Here is a 26,374-nt window from a genome sequence, read left to right as displayed (position 1 = left end):
ATACAATTATATCTCTCTTGACTCACGTCTCTCGCATTTTAAGAAAGGGGGAAAAGTGTTGCCTTAATTATTATGATCCCCCTCACGTTCTACGTAAACGTATTCATTGTCAGCCGTGATAACGGGCTTGAAAAGAGTACAGTTAACCAAGGGTACCATTTTGGTCGTCACGGTGTGCAGCCTATGTTCCGATCAGCAACAAAAGTGTCTCATTTACAAAGTCGGTGAATCGCGCATGTAACGCACGTTCGAACCAGAACGAGTCTCGAAGCGTGGGACGATGGTGATTGGGGAAAAGACACGAAGGAACATGAACTTCACGATTTTCACATTTAAATGCGCCCTTGGGGACGCGCCAGGAAGCTCGACTTGCATGCAACAGGCGTTTAAACTGTTCCACTGCTATGGACGTCAGGCAAAACTCACACTTTGTCACCTGGCGAAATTATATTCAACCGTCTGCATATTAATTCCATATTTCGCGCCTTATCCCATGTGTGAATACAACTTTCTTGCAACCGAAAGCATATGCCGTGTTTCTGGATTCCACTTATGAGAAAAATATTTAAAACTTCCACATATTTGAAATGGTTTCAAATTCAAGCTTAATTTAAATTCTTGCATTTGGAATACTGTATTAAATAACTGTATATTTCAAAAGAAGTTAAGACAATCTTCTTATTTCTACATATCCCTTCAAGTCAGGTGGATTCAAGTAGATAGGCTTTCCACGATTGTTGAAATTGTGTTTCTTACATACATATCAGAGGAAGTTACTCATGATTTCAAAGCTTGCCCCGTTGCGTTATCTTCGAGAGAAGTTTTGCGAAAGAAGAAGAAAAAGATCATATCGGTGTCACGTACATCTGTTCCTTTCTTTCTTGACCACTACTCACGGAGGACACCGCTTCCTGACGTAGCGAGTCTAAGTGCCCTCGAACAGAAAGCTCCATGCTCTGATGACTTCGGTGTCCTTTGCTTCGTAGCAAACGGATCACGAAGTACTGTTGCTCTCCGTGTTCAGCATCGTAGTCTCCCCCATAGAGGCGAGAACAGCTCCGCTAACATTCGGAATTCGCATCCTTTTACTAATCGCATCGCGGGTCAGGCTCCTCATTAGAACGCGACTGTCTGCGCACGCGTCACATTTTTAATCTTCTTAACTTCCGCGTGAAGTTTTAAGGAAACACATAAAAATTAAAAATTGATATGCATTATGAGATATTTTTGGAGCAGCATCATTTAGTGTTCCATTTTGAATAAATATTTCAGAAAATTGAGAAATAATTTTATTTAAGAGATGTTGAATTCACATATGAATTTAATGTACAATATATATATATTGTATGTGTATTGTTATTCATATAGGTATAGATTTGAAATAAATCGACGCAGAAAAATATTCTCAAGCTCTAAAGTTGAAGTCTTCTCTCGATACTGTACACTGTAGATGTTTACTAAAATCAAATAGAAGCTTTCAAGCCATAATCAATTCACATAGGAACAGAAGTCCACCTATCGATAGCCTAGCTCTCAGACCGACCAATTAAACGATTTCCCATTGAAATAGTTATTTCCAGTCGAAGCACAATATTATTCGTCGAAAAAGTCATTGAAAACATTCGTAATCAGCAGGCTTGCATTACTGCTCGTACAATAACGAGCCGAGCTCGAAGTTATGAAGCAGTCGACGGCGTGGCATTAGCGGTATTTAGCGTTCACGGATATTTCGAAAATGATGAAAGCGAGATGCTCGCGCGTAGGCGCGCGGATGGCTTTTGAAATCTGTGTAAAATAGCGCCGCGGTGTCGTCGCAGCTTTGGTTTAATAGGCCACGGTTCTGCCCGTGCCACGGCGCCTTCTTCTAGAATTAAATTGCGGATTATCTCGCAGTTGGCATCCTTGCTCCTCGCTGGGAACAGTTCCACGCGGGTTATGGGTAACGAGTCGCGGAGCCTTTTCTTCGACGTTCTTTCGACTGTTCGTGCACCCCGACGCCGAGGTTTTCTAAAGTTGAATAAGTGGGGCGAAGGGCTGAACGCGCAGGGCGCGGTAATTGAATTACGCGGCGTTAATTCAATTTGCTGGGTTCTTCGTGGATAGGGCTCGATGGCGAACTTCTGACATGAGAGAACAGTGCTACTGAAGAAGTGTGAGGCAGCTAGACGGTCGGGTAACTCTGGATTTTGTGTGTGCAATAGTTTTGATAATTTGAGACTTTTATTTGCAGTCAGTAGTAGTAATCATTTTGAGGTTTCAGGATTCTATGAGCATTTTGAGAAATAAAAGTGGCATTTTTAAACCTTGTGCAGTATTTTATATTTAGCTGACTTCTAGTAATAGTATTCAATATTTACATCTTTTCATAAAAATGTGATCTGTACGGTTTTATGTGATAGAGTTGATATAAAATATTGTAAGTAGTATAATATTATTGAGGTAATAAGCAGCTATCTATATTCCATAGTAAGTATAAAATAGAAGCGTACACACGAGCTGAATCGTAAATGAGTTTACAATGTTGACTAATTTTAAGCAATCAATCAACTATCTAATTTGATCGCACGTCCAACTACCCTTGAGCACATTGTTAATTAGGTAAACGTTTTTCTCACGTTTTCTCGCGGTATTTTTCCCTGAACTGTTCATTAAATTCGCATCAACTTAACGGATTCATCATGTTGCCATCATCTTGGTACGCTAGGATACGCACGATACGATTAATTAATTAAAACGTTAATGTGCTGTCGTTACGTGTCCAGTTATAATGGAGAACGTTTTCTCGCGCAAATGCATTTTCCATGTCAACAAGATTACCTTACAACGAACCTCCCTCTTAAAAAGAAAATTAATTTCATTCTAAACCTTTTGGATTCTCCTAACGAGAGTCAACGAGGCCATCCATTATCATTGATATTAATATCAATCAAGTATAACTCAATCTATAACATAAAAAATTTAAAATAAAGAAACACGTGTGTAAGTACTTCTCGTGATTCTATTCTCTTCACATACTCGAAAATAGCTATACAAAGCTATTTAAATTCCTCAGGAAGCTAAATCACATTCCAAACACGCTTAGCGCGAAGAAGTGTGTTCCAATTTCTCACGTCCACGTTTCAAATTCATTATTGAATTTCTATCGTAATCTACCCTCGAGCGTATCACGCGGAGGATCGCAATCAAGCAGCCCCGACACGAAAGCCAATCTCCTTAATGTTTGTTCGATGCCCGCATTCATACGAGCAAGAATAACTGTAATCATTTTTCGCCTGCCTAGCACAACGTAATTATTGCCGCGTCGAATTCCCCTCCCGTGGTTGATTAATTAAGGAATTAATTAATCAACGATAAAGGAATGACGCCGACGCGTCATCGCGCTCAGGCTTGGCACACTAGGACGATAGGCGCGCATGCAAACACGCTTCGATCCACGGGACGCAACTCGTCACCTTAATGAGAGTATAAGGCATTGCACTTGTCACGCTGCATTCGGCTCGTAATGAATTTCCCTATTACGGTCCAGCAAGATTGATTCGAAGAATTACTTATCGCCCCGCCATTGTGTCGTTCATCGCTGGCATTTTATCTTTCAATTTGCGTCACGATACAAATGCGCCGCGACAGCGTTCAGGCTGATATCAATATACGATCTCTTTGAAAGGAGGGTGAATAAATGATAATGTCTCTTCGCCTTGATGGTGTTTAATTAATTTAGTTGATGGGGAAGATAAAATGTTTGCAGTCTCAGTTTGGATTAGAGTCACTGAGATTTGTATAGTGTTTCTGAAGGAGAAACTTTGAGAAATTAGACTCAATTTGTTTGGCGTGCTGTGATAAGGGACTATGAATGAACTTTGAATTGTTTATGCTAATTTATGTTTCACTTAAATTTAAGTAAACACATATTCCCCTGCTAAATAATTATACTCTGTACTTTAGATACTTCGTATATCTTTGCAGATGATCGATATTTTCTGTTTTATCATGTACACGGATTTTGTAACAGACCTAAGCACCTAATAAGAAGCTCCAATTTCGTTATTCTTGATTTTTGTCTTATTTCCAGTCATAGAATCTACCTAACCCATTACATACCATGAATTATGAAACACCCTATATTTCAATTGCCCATAAATATATGAATATCCTCAGTTTAAATACAGACGCAAATGGTGTTTAAAGTATCTATACGTTAACGCCATAAACTTAAATCCTCATTCAGCTAACTCAAGTTACTTGAATTCAACTAACTTGACAGATCTGAACATGCCTAAACAAAATAGAGACTTGAAAGGATGTTTCAAGTCAAGTAAAATGACAGATTCACATCTCTCAAGCTATTTCAAATCACTTACATTCAACGTGCTTGAATTCCAGTAACTCGACTAATCTAAGCAAGACATTAAAAAAGGAAAGAGACTCGAAACGATCAGAGAAACAATTGAAGCTCACTGCCTGATCTCTAATTACGTGTCACCTTAACGAGGCCATATCGCAACCCGGTAGTTGAGCTCTGGCTGCGTGCCGCCGCGTGCGTTATCGCAAAACACGTGTACCCGATACCTGAGCGGCCTGACAATCGTTCGCGATCGTATAGGATGCGAATGGCCTGGCCCCGTTAACCAGGGTGACACCTCGAAAAAGTAGTCCCAAAATACGCGGAACCACCGGGCCGACCAGCAGCCTGGCGTCCCTGTTGCCTGGCTTCCTCTTGCTCGTTCCTGGGGGCGACCATATGTCGACCGCGGACACGGATGCCGCTGGGTGGTTTTTCGTAGCGCGAGGATGGCCCGGTATCTCTGCCACCGACTCTTCTTCTGCCTCCTTATTGGAACGCGACTGGAGACGTGGCTACTCGACTGGATTCCGGAAAACGTTGAGCCTCCCCGCGTCTTTTCGCTGGCTCCTGGCTATAGATCGAGGTTAGGTGTACATTGTGAAACGATCTTTCTAATTGGAGTTTGCTATTGAAGCAACTCCTGAAATGGTACATGAGATGATGTTCATCGTGAAAGAGTTACGAGTTTCTAATGTTAGAACCAGAATTATTATGGGAAATATTAATGATTCTGAGAATGATTAGAAGTAGTAGGTGAAAGAATAGAAAAAGAATATGGCATCGTTAACAAGGTATTTTACATATCTTTTAATGGAAACTTCAGGACAAATATGAGGGAAATATTGGTAGTAGAAGTTATCATACAATTTGTCCTCACCCATGTACTTTCTATGAATGTTACTATTAAAAATAGGTTTGCTAAGTTTCTAATACTTTGAAGTTAAATAGTAATTACTCAAATATTAGATCATTTAAATTGATTAAATTTTCATTTAGATTTAATGAGATTAAGAGTAAGTTCTTCAACGAGAATGTTCTCATGGTTCCTCTTACCTTCCAGGCTCAAGTTTCGGAGTCTGGGGGCGCAGGATGAGCAAGAAAATAGACTCCTTCCGGCGGGCTGGTTCCCGCGAGACAATCTGCTCCATCTCCGAGAGATCCGACAGCGGAAGCAGCAACAACAATAACTGCAGCACGAGCAACAACAATATCCCCCCGAAAGCGGACAAGCCACTAGACGTGAAGCTAGATTCAAAAGTGGAAAAGAGAATACCGGGAACGTTCCACAGATCACCGTCACCCTTCAAATCCTTCTTCATCCGCATGGGTTCCACGGGGATGTTGAACTCAGCGAGAAGCAACAGGCGTTCTCAGAACATCGACGACAGGATGAAGTCCTCTGAGAAAGAGAATCTCTTCAGGAGCTGCAGCACCAGCCAGCTGAACACCAGCCCAACCTACGTGAAAGGGGACGATCCTTCTGAAGGGATCGACCTGCAGATCTCAAGTCGTAAGGACAAGACCGTGTCCTGCGACGACCTGGCTGGTCGCCAGAACGAGGATGTGTTCGAGGACCACATCAGTACTGGGTCAACGTCCCTGTATCCCCTGGGTAGCCCTTCAATGACGAGCTTCAGCTCCTGCGACTTTGGACAGTCACGAAACGAACCGTCGATGAGGAAAAGCAGCAGCTGCGACTTCAAGGAGGCGAAGAAGTCTAGCTTCCCTTACGCTTTTCTACGATCGAAACTTTCCGTCCTGCCAGAAGAACGTCACAGCACGTTCGCGTCGAAAGACGAACGATTATTCAAGACTGCCTCCGAGGAGCACTTCCCCACGTTGAAGATAGAGGAGACGTATAACGGGACGACCACCCTGGGTCGACGACGTGCCAGGAACAGCAATCTGGGTAGAGGGAGCATTAGCAAGTGTCAGGAGCCTTCGACTCCCAAGTCTGGTCGAAACTCTTACGTAGAGTTTCGCAAGAACTCCAGTAGGTGTGAACCAGATAGGTATAGCCTGAACCCTAGCCATTTAGAGAGGATCGATGACAGTTTCCAGCAGGAGGACAATGGCTGCTATAGTTCCTACGACGGTAGCCCCATGTCCCTTCGAGGGAACACTAGTGTCCCACATGTTGATCATAGCCAGGACAGAGTGGACTTCCCTGGGAGGATCAATGAGTCCAGGTTCTCCGAGACGTCCTCCCTGAACGTCGACCTAGACATGGTCGCCACGCTCAGGAATCACAGGAGGAATTCAGCGCCAAGCGGCGAGCAAAGGCTCTCCTCTCACTACGTAAGCTCGAACGAGTCGGGGTACGACAGTGACGGGCCCAGAGGAGAGTCAGCCGCTGCTTCGGAGAACGAGGGATTGAGCCTGAAGTGCACGGATAGCTCGGATACCAGCAGCGTGGTCGACTCCGAGCTGGAGAAGCCCATCAGAAGCTCGACGCCGAGCGAGTGCCAAGACCAGGAGGCCAGCCACGAGACTAGGACGAGGAAGAATTCTGAAACGGACGCCGTTAGAGCAGGGAATGCCGAGCTGAACGATGGCATAGACGGACTCAGGTGGCATCAGAGCAACTCTGGCAGAATGCTGCCCAGTATTCACCAGACGTACGACGATGCTACCATGAATTCACAGTTCCCTGTCTGCGGTAACGGGCTGACCCCTATGCAGAATCCTCCCAAGTCCGTCGACATCTCGCCGCACCGTATGAGACTGCAGCAGGATAAGTCTAGGTTCCTTAGTGACATCATTCAGCCTCCGAAGAGGGTCAGGCGGTGTCGACTGGTCCAACTTCACAAGAGGGACCCCAAGGAGAGTTTAGGTATTCGACTAGCCCAGCAACGATTGGGAGAGATGCGGTATATCGTTGTGCAGTTGGAGAGTGATGGAATTGCTCATAGGTGGGTCAATTTTCAAATTTTTGAATATTCCTGTGTACAAATTTTTAAACGTCCAAATACTTCAAGTATTTCAATATTCTAATGTTCTAGATTTTTGATGTTCAAATTTTCAAATTTTTAAATATTCAAATGTTCAAATTCTCAAACCTTCAAATTCTCAAATATTCAAATACTCAAAGAACAATCTTCAACCTGACCTTCCAACAATAAATTTCTAAACCACTCAAACCGTACCTTTAAGGAGGTCAAGGGTTCCACATAACGTGATGTATAAAACCATGCAATGTTCGCAGAGACGGGAGACTGAGGCTCGGCGACGAGATCGTCGAGGTCGAGGGCAAGGAGCTCAGGACTCTGCAGAGTCTGGAGGAGGTCCAGGATTTTTTGAAATCCTTCACCGGTAACAAGATACGTTTAATTACCGCCTACGAGGAGACTGTGCCGCAGGTGTATGTCAGTCCGCCGACATTACCTGGGGAGTTCGAGTACCTGGAAAACGCGAAGAATCTTTCAAACTTGTCGTTGATCGACGGTCAAACGAAGCAGGGTGTGCAGTCAGAGAAATCGAGCAAGCCCACCACGGAGGAAAATGTACACTCGACCAAAAGGCCGGACTTTCTGCCACTTTCCTGTTTGTCCAAGGAACGAAAGAGCGCAGAGAACAGCCTAGAGTCGACGACGGAGCCGCAGCATTACATAACCAGGCACATCGCCAAGTTCGAGAAGGGCTACGGGAAACCTAGCCTCGGGTTCAGCGTCGTGGGAGGCAGGGACAGTCCACGGGGTGAAATGGGGATTTTCGTTAGGAGGGTTTTCCCTGGAGGCCAAGCTGACGTCTCGAAATCACTGTTCCAAGGTAAATTCGCATATTTCTTTCGTCTGTACTAGTAGGAGGATAGTCTGTATATTAGTAGATGATATAGTTTCTCAGATTTTGTACTCTGAACTATCACTCGTAAGCAGCTTTATGGGTAGCTTCATAAGTAGCTTCATAAGTAGATAGTCCATATCTTCATAGTTACAGTTCGCTGACAAGTACCATTGAAACAAGTCAAAACGTCTCTGTTCTCACTTGTATCTATCCTTCACCTCATCCCAATTTCGAAGCAATATAGTTATTCCCACGCAGATCAACAGGTCCTAGCAATTCCTTGAAGATCGCAGTAGGATCTCCCCGAGACCTCGACAGTTCCTTTTACAGCCTAGCGTATCTAGGACGTAATCTCTCGCGTCACCGTTCCAGTCTCACAGTGACGCAATCCATCGCGAATTCCTAGTCTGGATCGCGCAAGGATCTCGTTCCCCATCGACATAGTTCACTATTTCAGGATCAGGGAGAGAGTCCATTTGGCGCGAATATGGGAGGAGCGCGTCGATGGGTCACGTACGTGTCGTTGCTCGTGCATTCACGCGGTGGACGCCTCGGACACATCTCGAATCTTTAATCCGACACCTCACGTCGCGTGCATTTCTAAACAGCGGCCACATCTCGCCCCTTTTGCTTCCTTTCCATCGCTTCGTTTTCTCGCTTTCCTCCTCTCCCTGTCTCTCTCCTCCCTTTGTCTTTTTTCTTCTTTGGTTGACCCTCCCCTCCGTGGCTTTTGTAACAGCTCGCATGCCACTGAACGACGCTTGCCAACTTGTCAGCTTTGTCAGCGCGATCTTTCGTAGCGTTCTCTTGGTCGCTCTCTGCCAGGGTCCCGCGAGATAAATGAAATCTGCGACGTATTCTCGTTCCGCCAGGTAGAAAGTGTGGCAGCGAATAGGGCTGATTGGGAGACACCTAGTCAGAGATTTTAACGAACCTTCTTGAACCCATCCAAAGAAGCCCCTCATTGTAGAAGTATCAGATATTTGTGCTTTGAAATTTGGGCATTTCTAATCGCCCATCATTGTGTGAGATAGTTAAAATTGTTACTTGAAGATTAAGTTAACTAAAAAATTTAGTTTTACAAAATTTTAAAATTCCAGTAACTGAAATATTTGAAAATTTGAATATTAGAATATTTAAATATTTAAATATTTGAAAATTTGAATATTAAAATATTTAAATATTTGAAAATTTGAATAATTCGAAATTTGAAAATTTAAATATTTGTATACTGAGATATTTAAATAATTGAATACTGAAGAACGTGAAATTTCGTAGATGTAAATATTTGAAGATTCGAATAACTAAAAACTTGAATATCAGAAAACTCTAAACTTATATATGATCTCTTATTGCTCTTCTAAAATTACACTCCACCCCTGAAGTTATCTCTACGTATCATGAATCGTTCTCTATAATCGAATCAGCATTCCATTGCATAAATTCACCCTTATCTAATAAATTATCGCGTAATAATCGACCAGTAGTAAGTTATATGCAATATTCCCTGGTATCAGTAGTGCGTGTTAACGCGAGGCTCGCGAGCCGTTTCCAGTCCCGAGAAAAGTGCAACTCGCGAGATCGTGGCATTAACGTCGAATCGAATTTCGCGCACAAGCGTGTCGTCTCGTCTCCTACGCGATTTTTGCCTGGCTCCCGTCGCGGTAGGCGGCAACACGTTATATAGGCAGGTTTCACGCAACACGGTTCGAGTTTCAACCGATCCCGACGCTTTTTACGAGCACGCGACGTGTCCGTGGTTTCCTCGTACCACTGCACCCTGGCTGCATGCTTGTATAACGGATCGTCGGTCGTTGCAGTTGCATAAGCGCAGGAGCAATGCATCTCCCGCTGTTGCCGCTAAAAAGGCCGAGGCTGCTGCGAATGGTTTGAGGTATGGCCTCGCTTTATGACGTGGACGCGACCCATCGATCATTTTTGCGATCTGGAACTTATGCGTTAGCGGGTCTCCTGGGTATTTGTGAAACGAACTGAATTTTATTTTGCGGCTGTACAGGGTGATGGGCAAAAAGAGAGGGTGGGAGATGGACAAGAGAGGCTCTTCAGAGGAAATAAAAGCTTGAAACGAAATTGGTTCATATTGGGCTATGCTGTTTGAAGAATCGATTTGGAGAATTGATAGTTAAATAGAAGATCATATCGTTATTCATCTATTATGTACTTAATTTTAGTCAAATGTTTATTTGAAATTTCGTTTTATAGAAATTGAAAGAATGTATAAAATACGAGCCTGAAAAATTAGTATCTATAGTTGAGTATCTATGTTACCTGTTTCAGGTGATGAGATAGTGAGTCTAAATGGGAAGATTCTTCGTGGATACACGCATCAAGAAGTTATCGAATTATTTAAGGCGGTAAGAGAAGGTCCTGTCGAGCTTGAAATCACGAGGAGGCACAGGTATTACTTACAAATTTATAATGTGTAAATTATTTAGAAAAGTCAGGGTCATTTTTTTATATATGATCTTATGAAATCTACTCTCTAAATTTAAAGCATGGCGTTGTATTTTGAAGAAAACTACTGATATTAAAATTTCTTAAATTCTGTTACATAAATCAGAAGAATTTAAAAAATATCTTGCCAGTTTACCCAGTAATTAGAACTTTTCACCAACTAATTTTTAGTCTAATACTAATATTCTGTGTTTCAGGTATCCGAAAAACGTACAAAAATCCGCGCCATGTTGAAGAGTAGGCGATGTGGACGAATCTGCCCACCGGAAGTGCTCTTTCGATATAATTCTAAGCGACTGTATCGTCCACTGCGTACGAAGTTTTAGGATTCTAGTCTATCAGAACGAATCTTCGATTTTTAACGTTTGTTTCGATTAATTTATTTATCGCGGTACCGCAGTTGCATCGTAGTAAGTTTATTATGAAATGGTTATTATTATTATTCAAATTAATTATTATTATTATTATAAGATTTTATACAGATACGTTAGAAACGTGAAACAATTGTATGCGACTTTTTTTTATTATAAAGGATAATAAAGAGGACGTACTTTTATGGTGTTCGAGGGTATAACTCTCTTGCAGAACGGTTACGTGCAACAGACAACGAAAACATATTGAAAAATTATTAAATAATAATTTTATTTCCAAGAAACTTTACAAATTTACAATATATACAAGTCACCGCGTTTATTTTTTACAAAGGTGCGGACTTTTCTTTATTGTTCTTTTTTTTACAAATTTTCTTGTACAATACATGTTTAGGCGTCGACGAGCAAGAGATCTGCGCACGACTTGGCCTTCGTTGCCCTGAAACATAATCAATCGAAAATTAGCCATCTTGCATCAAACCAGAATTTTTTCATTCGTCTATATAACATGTATCCAGCTCGTTTAATTCCTCATCAAATAGTAAATTGTTTCACCTCATAAAGAATATAACAATATCATTTTTAGAACATTTTTATATGGAATGTTTTTTGTGAAACATGTTTGTACAAAATATGTATTTTCTGAAATTTTTTAGTGTTCAGAATATTAGTAAGAAAGATGAAGTTTAGAGACTGCATTCTAGAAACTGCAGTTCATAGACTACTATAATAATCCCAATACGTAATTTAGTATTAGTATTCTTTGATGTTTTTCGAAGACTGTCTATACTTCAAAGAGGTATTGCAACATCAAATATATCATATAGAAAAAATTTGAGGACCGTACTCAACAATGTGCTGTCCCATTATCACAAGTCTAGAGTGTGACAATTTTAGACTTTCATATCATACAATTTTAAGAGACATCACTTTATTCATTTTCCCGAATTTTTCTCTGCGCATTTTATCAAAGAAGGATTAAAGGCTGGATACGTGTTAGAATAAAAATTTTTACAAGACTCACTTGAACTTCAATACGTTTCTAATTTTATATTAATATACGATACATAATCACTTTAGCAGAGAATATATAGATATAGAGTTTATTAATAACCGTAGAAGGTAGTTGAAAATCTCTTGCAGGATCTCATATTAGTACTGAATATTAGTTGTACTCACTGTAATTCCTTGTTTTTGACGCGTCTACAAAGGTGTAAGGCAACTGGTCCAGTTTTGATATTGCGGAAAAGCTGAACAGCTTTTCTATGAGTCAAGTCGTGACAGACGTGGCCATTCACTGCCAAAATTTCGTCACCTGCGCGCAAACGGCCATCTTCAGCGGCTTGCCCACCCGGCAATACCGATTTTATAAAGATACCTATCACAGAAACGCAATATCGTTACAAATCCTGTCTAAGGTGAATGACAAGTAGTTGGAAACATGTAGAGAATAGCAACGGTAGGATAGCGCTTAATTAGACTATATTTACTTGCAGACAATAAACAGCTTATAGACGAGTATTTAATAAAAATTGTATGTACATAGATTACGAGCAACCGAAAGCATCTACGATTAATTTTTAACGATGCAGTATTAGCCTGTAGCAAGATTTTAATGTTATATATTCAAAGTGACGCAGTTGTTGTATATATAAGACTGTAAGAAATTAAAATTCTTTATGGTTACGAATTTGAAATGATTAAAATAATGTTTCGAAACGAAAGTCCACTTAAATTCGACACCATAGAAATATTTCAAACATTTACTTTTACCATAATACTAATCATGAAATTAGGAATACTAAAATGTATTCTACTTGCATGAAATGTCGTTTTCTTGAAATATCATCCTAACAACATCCAAGCCAGATTGCTACATATGCAGCATACAATACAAGACATAGGTAATTGAATACTTGAAATGTATATTTCTAAATGTATATTTTGTATTAGTATTTGTCATAGAAAATTTTCTAATATTTTAGTATATTTGTGAAATTAGATTATTTAACGAGGTTTCACTGTTTCAAGAAGAACGACATCTCACACAAAGTTATCTCCACAGAAATATCACAAAACAACTCACCGATGCTTCCTTTAGGACTATCGCTTCCGCCTACAATCGTAAATCCCAGAGACTTCTTCCCAGGACCTTTCTGAAAAACCACTGTGAGGAACGTGGAGACAGTACTCCTCGGTCTCCTAGGTAGAGTACAAAAATTCGAGACACTCTGCGATCCACTGTTATCAACACTCGTGACAGTCTTCTCCGTGGAGTTAGACCTGGTGCACTCATTCTTCCTCTCACGATGGTGCTTCGTCTGGTGTTTCCTAAAATGCGACCTGGGCGAATTTTCGACGATGACCCCATGCCCATTCTCCATGTGAACGTTCTCATAGTCAACACTGCTCTCTGTCAGCTTCTTGGGAGACTGGTCCACAGCAGTGTACCTCGAGACGACGATATCCACTTCCCCAGGTCCATTACCACTCCCAAGGATCTTCCTAGCCTCAGCCATACTCAGCCCTCGTAGTCTTTTACCATTAACGATCAGAATCTCGTCGCCTATTCTCAAGGTACCTTCTTTATCAGCTAATCCATTGGGCACCACGTGGGCTACTAAATACCCTGGACTGGACTCCGCAGTTTTAGCGATGAAGATCCCCAGACATTGGTCAGAGCTCTCTCTGGGAAGCTTCACCACCATCATCTCAGTAGTGTATGGTCTGTTCCTGATCACAGGTAACTGAGCACTCTGACTGTTTTCTGACCCCGTGGATTCCCTACTCTCAAGTCTCTCAACGACGTCTTTCCTATCTGGGGGCTTAGAATCCTCCTTCTCCCTTCGGTCTATTAACTCGTTATTGGCAGCCTGGCAGATCTGACTCACAGGGTCTTCCAGAGTGCTCACCCTGGATATATCCCTCCTGCAACCCCTGCCCTCGGTTTTGCCACAGTAAATATCGAGGCTGGAGAACAGCCTGGCTGTCCTCTCTACATCCATGGTAGAGGACGAGGGCTTCCTCGGTGGTAACTGGGGAGGGGAGTTCAGTGACGAATCGTTGACAGCAGTCAGCAGGCCAGATGCACTGCTGCTGCATCTGTCGTCGAGGAGGGAGCTGGTAGCGGAATCGTTGTCTAGGATACCAGAGTCGTTATCATCTTGGTCCTGTTCTTCGTATAAAGGATTTGTTCTGAGCTCCTCGAGGCCAGGTAGGGTTCCATAAGAGAAACTCCTCAGTCTTCTTCTTTCTCTGTCTTTGCCTTCCTTCTTGTAGATCTTTGCTATTAATTTACTCGTAGAGCTCTTCAGGTACCTATCCTGCATCGCTCTGAATTTCGCTGCCAGACAACTAGAGGGCGTTATGCTGTCGAACTGAGATCCGTCCTTGAACGCTGGGTCCTCTGTGTTGGCGGGTACTTCTAGGTCTGGGTTAGCAGGCCTTTCAGGGGTGGGATAGTCCTGAATGAACTCTTTGCTCTTCCTCCATTTGCGAGCCTGCTGACTGGGACTTTCTTCGAGGATATTCTCCCTTGGTAATCCTGCTGGCTTTGGTGTGGGAGAGGATCGAAAACCCAGGAAGGAGAAACGTTCTTCTTGCTGCTTTTTATAAGGTAGTCTACTTTGAGACTTCGAGCGTCTTTTCCTCTTCGCTTGAGTCTTCTCTTCTTCTATGATCTCCTTCAGGTCTGACTCGCACACTGATCTGCGAAACTCGTTCCTGGTCAGACTGTGCTGAGTTAGTTCGCACATGGAACGGAATTGAAGCTTCTCTGAGTCGTCTTCTTCTTCCTGGTCATCGTCATCGGAGTCTCGGTCCTTGAAAAAGCTCAGTTTCGTGTTCTTCACTTTGTTTAGGATGGGATTCCGTTTCTCACAGATTCTTCGTCTTTCCTCTTGGATTCGTTTCTTGTCCTTCTTCGTGGGACTCCGCTCGGTCGTCACTTGCGATGTCTGCACGTTGTAGCAGTTCCTTTCTGATTCAGAGCTCGAGGATTTTCGGCGAGCCCATCGTACTGGAGACATGTCTGTTGAAGAGAAATAATTGTAATTAAGAAATTCAGCTTGCAGTACACAGTACAGTGTTCTTTCTAATAATTATTATAGAACCAGTAGCAGAAGTAATTGTTGGAAACTGAAAGGAAGACTAGGCTCTACGAATTTTACCTTGAATGTCAAGCATTTTTAAAACTCATTCATTTCTCAAAATTGACTCAAAAATGAACTCTAATTTTCTTTAAATTGAGACCACCTTACTTCACAAAACTAGAACACGAACTTTAACCTACATTTCAAGCTTTCTAAGAAAAATCTCACATAACTGATAAACATGCTTCTTATAAAACAGAATTCTCAATTCATCAAGTACCATTTCTCATCCTCACTTCACAGCTTCCAGCAACACAACTGCTAACCAATAATGCGAATTACATTTTACTAAGCGTCGAATGGTCGAATTGTTCTTCGAGTGATTCACGCACAAAGTGGATCCATCACACCACACGTGTGACATGTTCGCGCGATACGTCTTCGTTGATATCGCGAGGCACGCGTCGCGGGCGAAGTCGAAACTCAGTCTGACGGTGAGAGCCAAGACGAAAATGATTGTTTTCCGTGAAGCATGACATTATATGAGGCTCAGCAGAGGCTCAAGCCGCAGGATGTGTGGCAGGCAGGACATCCCGTATGAGCAATCCACATGAGCACGTTGCTCGAGTGATAGTAAAAATAGTACGGGAGGTGGAAGACGGAAATGGAGGAAGAGGACTGATGGAATCGGAAGTGCTGCATACAGTGAAATACAATTATCCTAATTAGCGTTGCAGTTTATAAGTACTGCAATAATAAAATAAGCGCACAAATTGATTTAGCATCTATTTCTACAAAATTCAATATTCTTATTTATGGAAAATGAAAGACTGATTTAATATAATATTTAAAATCTCTTTTTTCTCTCATTTATTACATTAAAAGACAATTCTTGGAAATCATAATCGCGAATCTGAGTTATAAATTACAAGAAATTATCTCGTCATAAGAGTTTCTCAGATTGGATACAAAATTGTTCATATATCACTGTGTTCATTTAAATTTGAAAGTGTTCCTGTCTAATCTGATCATTAATACATTTCTAGTAGTAAACATTGGCAGTAATTCTGTTAATTTTATAATATAAGTTGCGTGTTCAGAGGATATTAAGCAATTTGAATTAAAGAAATACTGTACCCAGAGGCACAAAAAATTAATAGGGCAGATAATTGATTTAGGAGTGCAATTTTACAGTATGATCCTAGCGTTGCATAAATACCTGAAATTGCATAGTTTTATGCTTGAAGTAAATACTAGAGCAAGCTAACAGAATTACAGGAAACAAGGTTTACTTGGTATCTATATTTTTCGTGCATCGACGGTAATGATAGAGAGCGCAGATGTTGCACGATAAATAGACCTCAAGGTTAGAAAGGATTGAAGAAAGCGTTGCAAAGTAAAATGGAATGAATCGCTTTTCCGTGGTAAATGTAACATGACAAACTAATGGGACAGAAAAAAGGGGAAAAGGACGATTTCACTTAAAGTGGACAGTGACTGTGACGAAATAAAATAGGTAAAATCTAGAAATCTAAATTCATCACTTTTAAAATATAAATCATTAGGAATTTGTTCCATTTTCTACCAGGAAAAAAATTCGAATTACAAACTGCGGAAAGAGACATAAAAATAATTTAAGAATGCTTGCTGTTATGCAATACTTCTCCGACAGTATTTTAAATAATTCTTTCTAAACGACAAGTGTTACGAAATCGTAAAGCATGCCTCTCACCGCAAAGAAATCCGCTGAAATTGACATAATTCTGCTGGAAATTAGCAAATACCTCTCGCTTGGATTGCAGTTTGTAAAATACGACCTTCTCAGTATTGACTTTTTAAACGTTAGCTAAAGAAAATGAATTTTGCTCGTTGTATAGAGTTCCTTATTTCAAGCGCGATAAGTGCAAGGTAATGATACGCTGAAGTGGTCCTGTTTGAACGACGCGATAATTTAATCTGAATGCAAGAAATTGCAGAGGAATCAGAGCGGCTGATTGGATCCCCATAAAAATAGAAGCACCGTTGGGTCAACTCGTTCTCTCGTCGCACTTCGCGCCAAAAACCTCAACGATGTTGTCACAGTCGTTCATAGAAATGCGCTGACTAACACTGCGGTTTTCCGGCGAAGGTGTTCGTTTGTCGGCGGCGTAAACACACAGTGAGATTAGCGACGTTACCATCATCGTCGCAAGAACACTGGAATTGCTTGTTACAAGAGAATGCACCTGCCAATCTCGTCGTTGCTTTGTAATGTCCTAGTCAATCAGGCAAATATCAGAAGTAGGATTCCTTTAACGCGATAACTAACCAACTGACAAGCAATTTACCTCGTTTTGCGAATAGAAATTAGATGAGAGGTAAAGAGTAGATCAAACTGTTAAGGTAGTCTTAGAAATATTAGAACCAAGATTTCTAAAGTAACACAGTGCTCTGTTAACACAGAAGACTTTTTCTGAAATAATATTATGCAGGATTTTAATTTTAGTTGAAGTATTTCAATTTCTGGTGCAACTACTAAAGTTTAAGAAGGGAGCTAAAACTGTTCACCTTTGAGAACACATAACGCTCGGTTTTCGAGTCGCTAATTAACACCGTCAGAATGATGGTAATCCGCATTATGAAAGTCAACATTGCATCCTGTTTTTAGCACTGGTGCAATTGTATCGGCGCTTTCTCACGATTCTTACCTCTGTACTGATTGTGAGACGCGGCATGGAAGTGGTAAGATGCTCCGTCAAGGTCTTCATCAGCTTGGAGAGGACTTAGGCTTAAGAGTCTTGGCGCCTCGGCGTGGCCACGAAACCAACGCATTTCTGAAATGAAATGTCCAGTTCCTTTCAATTACTTCCAAATCACTAAGGTACCTACTTCACTCTACAATCACCATTATTCTTCGACAATAACAAATCCTTATTCCAACTACTTTTCAACTACTTAAACAACATCAGAACTGTACAAAAAGTATTTCTTACAGTCTCCTATATTTTAAAAAATATTTCTTAACTTCCTAATATTCTTTCAATACATACGCTGCAATTTTCTTAAAATTTTACAGAGCTTAAAAAACCTGAAGAACTTAAGAAGTCATTGAAAAATACTTCAAACGATGCAAAAGCACTTCGTAACCAATCATTTAACACAAAATATTTAATGATCTCTATTAAAAGAATAAAAATTCTCGGTTTCCCGACGTTCCAGGCTGTATCGCAAAAATCTGAGACACCGCTCTAATTGCTGCACATTTTCCTCCGATTCGTTGCAGCGCGAGGTTAAAAACGGGGCGTGATCGGATGAAATACCGATGGATTTCGAAGCACAACGACAGCCTCGCGCAATTCTCGATCGGACGCAATAATAATTGTATCCATAAAAGTGAAACGGTTACACACTTGCGGTGAATGGATTTCGCGTGAACGAACGGTGACAGCTTCCGCTGCGATCGCTGAACCGAGGCCGTTCCGTTTTTCAAGCGGGCCGTCGGACTTGTTTCCCGCGGCGAACGATGTGCCAGTATCGGAAAATGCAGTTTAATGATAATTTAATGATCGCCAGCCTTGGGGGAGGTGGCGCAAAAAGAGGAGGACGTAGTAAATTATGAACTTGTCGTTTAGCGCGTTTATTGTTATGCTCCATCGTCGGGAATCGCGATCGAGAAATCGATTTCGTTGCGCGTTGGAAGGTCATCTGGTTTGCGAGAGTGGTGAACGCCTTAGGTGACTGGCAATCCAAATTGGAACCTGTAATAAATTGATTTTTAACCGGTTCTGTCGAGCTAAAATTATTTTTACAAATAAGTATACTGTTTACAGTTTAGGCGAGGATTTTGAAGGGTAATTTAATAGAAATTTATGAAAAATTTATTTAGGTTCCACTAAGTTTGCGCGATTTCGTAGCAGACATTTAAAAATACTACTAGTTTTTGTTTCTTTTATCGTATATAATCTTCTGGGACAATCTTGCAAAATAATTCTAGGCTCAAGTCTGCAGAATTTTATCTCCAGACGTTTCGTATTCGAATACAATAATTTTGTATGTAAAAAACACAGTTGCCAGAATAGTTCAGTTTAATGGATGGAGGATGCTTCATTCTTGTGCGCATAAAATTAAAATTATCCTACTTGTATGAAACATAGGCTTTTATCCTCGAATACGGATTTAGGCCTGACATCATTGTCTATAATGGAAGAAACGAAAGGTGGATCCTTGAAAGGTGGATCAATGTGATGCAGTATGCTATAATTAATCACACTTCTCATTAATTTCTTAATTAATATTTCTGACTAACTCTGCCCACTAAATTGGCAAGTTCCACTTGAAAACAAGAAATTTTGAAAGTATTTCTTCGTTGCAAAATAAGTTTCAAAAAATTTATTCACCGTATAAAATTCTTTACTGATTGTAGTCACAGTCCCAGAAAACTCGTTTCTAGATTTTATAATAAAGATAATTTCTCAGGCCATTGCGTTGATTACATTAATCGTACATTCAATCTTATCCACGGTTGTTTCCTTTAACGCATTATGCATTCGAATAAGAATATCGTACAAGTTTCATATGTTATCAAAGAAGAAATACAGTATCAGGACCATTAACTTAACGGGATCAAAATTAATTGGTGAATAATATTATCTTCCGACTGATTTTCCCTGTGAGACCTCGATTCCATCATAATCCTTCAGGCTGATTCCATTTTGCTCAATTACCTTTTTCACGAATAGATACAGTGAATTCTACAGACTATTGAATTTTAACAAGACTCACAAGCTTCTGTATTCACTTAAAATTGAGAAACTGAAAAAACTGCTGCTTCGATAATTCAAAATATTATATTTAACAAAAAAATAACTATAATATAATAATAAAAAAAAAATAACTATAATAATAATAATAAAAAATAAATAAATCTGACACACGAAGTAATATACAGGATAATACAGTATGTCTAATTATCGAGTTATCTCAGGTAAGCACTCTTCTATCCATTCGTTGAAATCTCCGCGTTGGAATTATGGCGCCAGCCGTGGCGATGCTAATGCACAACCATAGCGAAGGGAAAAAATACCAGAGACTCTCTAAGAAAAGTTTCCGTTGCTTGTATAGGTACCGTTGCGAGCAACTGTCAGCAATAAACCTATCTTTTTCTGCCACGAATCCACCGTATAGGCGATCTTCCTTGACTATGTCAGACATAATCCTCAAGGAGGCGTTACCGTTCATCTGCTCCGCGTAGAAACCGTAATTCAGCTACTTCGCGCTCGTAGAAACGAACCAGGGGATATAATAAGCTTCTGCTTTAACGGTCCACGTATCTCCCCATGGCAGATTGTGCCTTTTCCACGCGTGACAGTTCGCGTTCAGTGGAACGACGAATTTCGAGCACGATCCTTGTTTTGTCGCTGTGAAAGCGGCGATGGGAACGCCGTTATTTGCTTCTCATCATCGAATTACGCTTGATCGCGATGACAAAAAGCAGGAAGAGGGATTTTTATTTTGTTGGAGTAATTTAGATGTGGGAAGGTTTGGAGAAGAAGGCGTAATTCATTATTAATTGTGTTTGATGAATCTAATGAAGAAACTGATTGATGAAGGGAAATATGCGCGACGTGTAAGAGGTGAAGAAATAAATTACTTGCTTTTAACAAGAGTAAATTAAGTTTTTACTAACAGATTGAAAACTATTTTCAGTGCAAATGTGTTGATTTCGTAGATAAAATCTTGTGTAATAAAATTAAATTTTTGTGGCGACATGGGTTTTGCATGAGTTCCTAGAAACATGTTTTACTATAGGTAAAGTAACTTTCGATTGACTATTAAATATTTACTGCAGAATTGATAGTAGATAAATGTTGTAAAAAGTTGGTAGCATGTGGAAACATGAATAAGCCGAAACATGGTTCGGTGCACTTATGGAATTTGAAGGAGTAGGAAACATATCACGGAACCAAACACTTTGAGACACACGTATAGACAGTGCTCGACAACAGATATCAGAAATTTTAGAGAGTGATTGTACGTGGCAAAATAAAGTGAAAAGAAAGAACAACAAAATTGCGTTTGAAGCTTCATTTCTGAGTTATTAAAGATACACTTAAAATGCGTGAGAAGTCTGACTTTGGACTTATTCTACTGCCGACGTGCCGACAAGTCGGGCGCAGCGAGGTTAGTAGAATGAGTCTCCGAGTCAGACACATTTCACACGTAGGTATTTTAAGCATCTTCTCAACAACTAAAATTCCTTAAAATTTCTATAGCTCATGGGAATAATACTTAAGATAAATGTTCTGATATCTGGACGATTAAAATCCATGTCCTAGCATCTTAAAGAACCTTATATCATAAAATTAATAAAAAAAAAAACTCTTTCTCACGTCTCTATAAACAAAAACCAAAATACAAATTCACCCTACTTCCAAATATTTTATATAACTACTACTAGTAATCTTTAATCTACCGATAAATCTACAAACAACACGAATCAGTCTCAAAAGAGCCTATTAATAAATAACTGTTCACGTTTCGAACGCAGAAGTAATCGCGCGCCAGGATCAGCGCAATCTCCAACACGTCCGCGGGGAAACAGTTCCATGGATGATCTCGATTTCCCATCGCAGAGGTTTTCGCCTCTGTTCATCTGGCGTTACGTTAGAAGCGTGGAAAGCATCGGCTGTGACGCGAGGAATCCCGTTTCCATGGGACGCGGTCGCATAATGGGATGATTAATACCGCGGCCTGGGTTATGCAAGGTGTTAATGCATCGATTATGTGCACGCGGGCACAGGTGCATCCAGACGCGGGGAGCACGGGGAGGAGACTTTCTCTGATGCAAATATGTGTGCCAACGGCGCCTTCTCAACGACGAGCTCCCACGAACGGCCGCTTTTCACTTTTCATTCAGACAACCGCTGGGCATCAAACTCTTCCCTGGCGAATCGGGGACCAAGAATGGCCTTCGTGGAAGTTCACGGCCGACAGCTAAAGGCTTTGCAGAATATCGTTTGTTCGACTTAGGAATGTACGAGGTCAGTTGGTGAGATCATCCTGTGATGTGATTTAAGTTAGTGGTATGGGTGATGTTAAGCCTGGGTGCATATGACAGACAATTTCGTGGGTCTGACTAGAGGCTAATTAGAGACTTAAGTTTCGTATGTAAGTATCTACTGAATTACACTGTCAAGGACCCAGTTGCTGGTCAGAACCCAATTCCTGATCAGATAAGTACCTCAAAACATACATAAAATTTATTTTGATAAAAATTTGTTCGAAAAGGTAGATAAAAATTTTGATATTTGTATGTGAAATTCAATAGACATAATTTAAACAACTAGCTATTACTCTCTTTGTATGTTTTACTTTAAGAACTAAATGATTATTTACTTAATTATTTACTTTAAGAGCTAACAAAGCAGCAAAAGCAACAGAGGCTCTGAAACTTAGCGCTCCGCGTTGCTCTCAGCGCCAACAGCTCCGAGCCCTTTATCCTCTCGCAGGGAATGCATAAATGACTAGACGGATGCGCTTATATGCGCCGGTTATTTCTCGTGAAATAAATTTCACGTCGCGGCTGAGTCGTTAGGGGTTTGAAGAATCTGGAAGCTAAACGTCCAGTTATCCATTCGTAGATTTATCGTTCCACTTTCGTGGCCGAGTGTCCGTTCCAACCGCTCGGGTTCTTAAAGTTCCTTCGACGTTCTGGACTGTAAATCTTCGTTGCACCGTCGCGACTGTTATCGTGAATCGGTAATACCGGTGGCGCTTGGGCACAGATCTTGAGATACCCTTGTGGTCGTGACTAGACCACGAGCCAAATGAACTTTGGGTAATTAATTCCTCTGTGACTTCGATCGCCATTCGACAGGCGAATTAATTAACCTCTGTGCAGCTGTGTGGCTGAATATTTATTGATGGTTACATTGGATTATTTTTGTAAATCGAGTAAATGATGACAGAGAGTAACCTGTTTTATAGTAGAAGTTTGTGTTTTATTCGAAGATTAGGTGATTAGGATTTTGTTTGTTTCGAGTGTAGTGTATTATAGAAATTTAAGTGGTGAGTATACGTAGCATGTCATGCTATTTAATGTAGAATGTTGTATTAATTTATGCTGGTTCCTAGAAAAGCGATTGCAATATTTCGACGTGTTTCTTGGAAAAGTAACAGCCTAGGTTGCGCAAGTGTGAATTCTCGGCAACCTTTAAAATGTCAGATCCGTGTATGCATATTAAACGTGCGTCATTGCCACTGCGAAGACAAACAAGATAACGCGTATACCTGGTGGAATAATCTTAAAATTTCAGGTTGTCGAAAAATTCCATCAAAAAGTAGGAATATTAGTGAAAGAATTTAAAAGCTCGAAGATTTCTGAAAATTTCCATTTCCAAAGTTACAAAAACTTGAAAATTAAATAATTGAAATATTCTAAAATCATATATATTGAAAATGAAGAATTTTCACTCTTCAGGTCAGCCGTCATTTAACGATATCGATAAAAAATCATTAACAACGAGTTACGCATACGTGAAAGTCAGAAACTCTCGCAGATTAGTCTTCCATAAAATTGATTTTAAATTATTTTTTTATCTACACAGCGAACGACCCGCATTAAGAAGAGCAAAAAAACATTTCCGTAATCGACATCCCGCGTTCATAACCGGACCCCCTGATGTAATGTGTTGAAGACTTTCACTAATCTCTCAAACAATTAAAACTTTATGACAGCGCAGGGTCAAAAAGAATCAGAGATAAAACGCTCCAGCAAGTAATTATACAAAGCTGAAGCCACTTTCCCTCGTGTACCAAGAGCTAAAGTGGCTTCAACGTTCCCAGTGATTTTCAAATGACTGTCCAATTATTCCGATCAGACACTGTCTAGTTCCTTATTCTTCCTTATTAGTCGGAAATACTATTTCCTGCTCATTGTTCAAATCGCCGCTATTATGGGTATTTTCTTTTACAATGTTTTTGTCGAAATTTACGATTAATTAAAGGAATGTCTTGTGAAGAATTATTATCGCTAAATTGAGCCATTTATGGAGACAGACTTTCAGGTGAACGCTTGGCCGATCATAGACGAGTCATTTTCACGGTTCTAGTAGAGGACATTGCGCTAGGAATAGAGATCAAACGGTGCCTATGACTCATCGATAACGTGAACGATGAAAGTAGAAAGTATCAAAGGGATCGGAGGGTGCCAGTACCAAGTATCACTCCCAGACTTTCCTTTAGCAAAGTGAACTGTGCTACCAAGTAATTGGCCTCGATCTATCGATCCTACGAGGTGGGGATGAAGGTTCTTTTACTACCTGGACAGCTGGACACTATTTCTGTGGTGTCACGTAGACATGCTTCTTGTATTACTTACGATAAAATAGTAGAATAACTCATACGAAACTAGATATACTCGATTCTCAATTTTAGAGTCATTTTCTATATAAAATTGACTGTAATATGAGACTTGTGAATTACTATTCTTTTTATTAGATCTTGGTTGACCACGTACTTCTTACACCAGTAGCAATAGATAGGAGCTCACTAAATTTTTCTGTCTTTTAAAGTTGCAATTTTATTCAGATGACTTTGTCTAAAGCTATACACTTTTTGTCACTCTTACTTGATTTTTTCGCGAACACCAACACCAGTATTCGAACAGATACGCAAACAGACGATTTCTAGGAAATTTAATTTCTATACTGTTCGCGAACAGTTCGTAAACTCTAGTGCATTCGCACCTTAACGTAGGTATTCATGATTCCCTTCAGACTAACACCACAAAATGACCTACTTATATGACAACGGGCTGCATGCGTTGCATGGACTGCATGTATTGCAGGGACACACGACCAGTGGTACGAGGTACGCGCGTTGCAACGTTGCGTGTATGCGCAATTCAAGTCGGTTCTTTTGGGACAATCGTCTCGAGAATGTTGATCGTAAACTACTTTCACAGCGAACAATTTATTCTGTGATTGTTCACGTAAATCTGTGACAAGAGAGAAATCCATCGTGAATGTACTGTGTTGAAAAAATGCATTTTACTGTATAAGTTTCAGGTGATGAACTTTTGGGACCAAGAGGATTAATTATTTTACCTACTAATTTATGAATTAATATAGAAAAAGTGATAACAACTTCGATTCTAATCCTTGTAGAACTCGTAGATAAAAAAAGAATATTTATAAATACGTGTTCTGAAATAGAAAAGTCTATATCTAGCAGAGTGTAAATTATAGATGCTAAATGATATCTTCTATTAAACTACAACTAAACTTATCTTTCTTTTTGTCACGTATCTACGTAAATTCTTACATATAATTTATCGCTGTTAACGGTGCACGATAAAGCATCGCATTCAGCTTTATTATCTATGTAGCACGGTACGTAGATTCAGAGCAAAGGAACCGATCAATTTACCAGACGATTTATGTGGGCTCAATATGTAGGTACTGTTATGCGCCAACGAAGATACGAGACAGTTGTGGCCCGCATTTGGCTAGAACTTATATTTCTAACACGTTCTAATAGCAAATTTACTTGACTACTAAACTGTCACTTTAAAACGTGTGCATCACTTGCAATATTACACCAGGAGTTTTAAGATTAATCTTCAATCTAATAGCGTGGTTTTATTTATTTCTATTATATAGAAGAGTAATAACTAATTTCACATTCCAATTTCAATTTCAATTTCACAGAAAAAACAAATTAGAGTCGCTTTATTAGAATCATCTTTCCAGAGCTTCAGAGACAGAGTACTCACAGCAACGCCATTTGCACAAAACACATTCCCATTAAAACCGAACATAACATCCCGCCACAAAACAGTTATCCGAAACTCCATGAATCAGTCATTCAACCCGGTAGATCACTCTCCACTAACTCAATGACTCATCGAAGATGTAACAGGAAGTCCTTAACGCGAGCACGGTGCTCATCGATTCCCATTCAGCTACAAAACTTTCTCGATAATCGGCAAGCCAATCGCTTTCACGATACCGCAACGACTTCCTCTGCCACGATTCCATCGCTCCAGGAGCTCATTGCTCGCATCTCAACTCCGAGGAACACTAAACAACCGCAGAATCCTCGTTCAAAAATAGCCTATCGTGTAGACGACGCGAATAGAATAAGTGTATCTAATACTGGACACTAGCTAGATCTTTAAGAGGAGATTCTCGTATAGCAACAGTAAAAGTAGATGGTTTTTCTTCAATTTTTTGAGAGAGAACTGAAGCTTCTATTGTAGTAGAGTTTTGAGGACATAAAGAGGGACTCTTTAACTATAGGAAAAATATATTTTTGGCCCACTTCTTATAACT

The 26,374-nt window shown here is 40.3% G+C and overlaps 2 protein-coding genes across 2 annotated transcripts in view; one reads left to right on the top strand and one right to left on the bottom strand.

Moving 5' to 3' along the window:
* Window positions 1-11,156, top strand: part of LOC143181139 (uncharacterized) — an 82,913-nt gene extending 71,757 nt beyond the window's left edge. The window contains exons 4-7 of the mRNA XM_076381394.1: window positions 5,403-7,254; window positions 7,548-8,110; window positions 10,424-10,544; window positions 10,798-11,156. Coding sequence (XP_076237509.1) covers window positions 5,403-7,254; window positions 7,548-8,110; window positions 10,424-10,544; window positions 10,798-10,834 — 2,573 coding nt within the window. The 3' untranslated portion in view covers window positions 10,835-11,156. The remainder of the gene's footprint in view (window positions 1-5,402; window positions 7,255-7,547; window positions 8,111-10,423; window positions 10,545-10,797) is intronic.
* Window positions 11,157-11,215: 59 nt separating this feature from the next.
* Window positions 11,216-26,374, bottom strand: part of LOC143181140 (uncharacterized) — a 42,008-nt gene continuing 26,849 nt past the window's right edge. Inside the window, exons 2-5 of the mRNA XM_076381395.1 lie at window positions 17,750-17,875; window positions 13,058-15,001; window positions 12,151-12,349; window positions 11,216-11,410 (exon numbers count right to left, since the gene is read on the bottom strand). Of these exons, the coding sequence (XP_076237510.1) occupies window positions 11,362-11,410; window positions 12,151-12,349; window positions 13,058-15,001; window positions 17,750-17,873 (2,316 nt within the window). The 5' untranslated portion in view covers window positions 17,874-17,875 and the 3' untranslated portion in view covers window positions 11,216-11,361. The remainder of the gene's footprint in view (window positions 11,411-12,150; window positions 12,350-13,057; window positions 15,002-17,749; window positions 17,876-26,374) is intronic.

This window comes from Calliopsis andreniformis, chromosome 6 (genome assembly GCF_051401765.1).
Source record: "Calliopsis andreniformis isolate RMS-2024a chromosome 6, iyCalAndr_principal, whole genome shotgun sequence".
Classification (NCBI taxonomy): Eukaryota; Metazoa; Arthropoda; class Insecta; order Hymenoptera; family Andrenidae; genus Calliopsis; species Calliopsis andreniformis.
The sequence above is the reverse complement of the archived record's forward strand: the minus strand, read 5'-3'. Positions and strand labels throughout refer to the sequence as shown.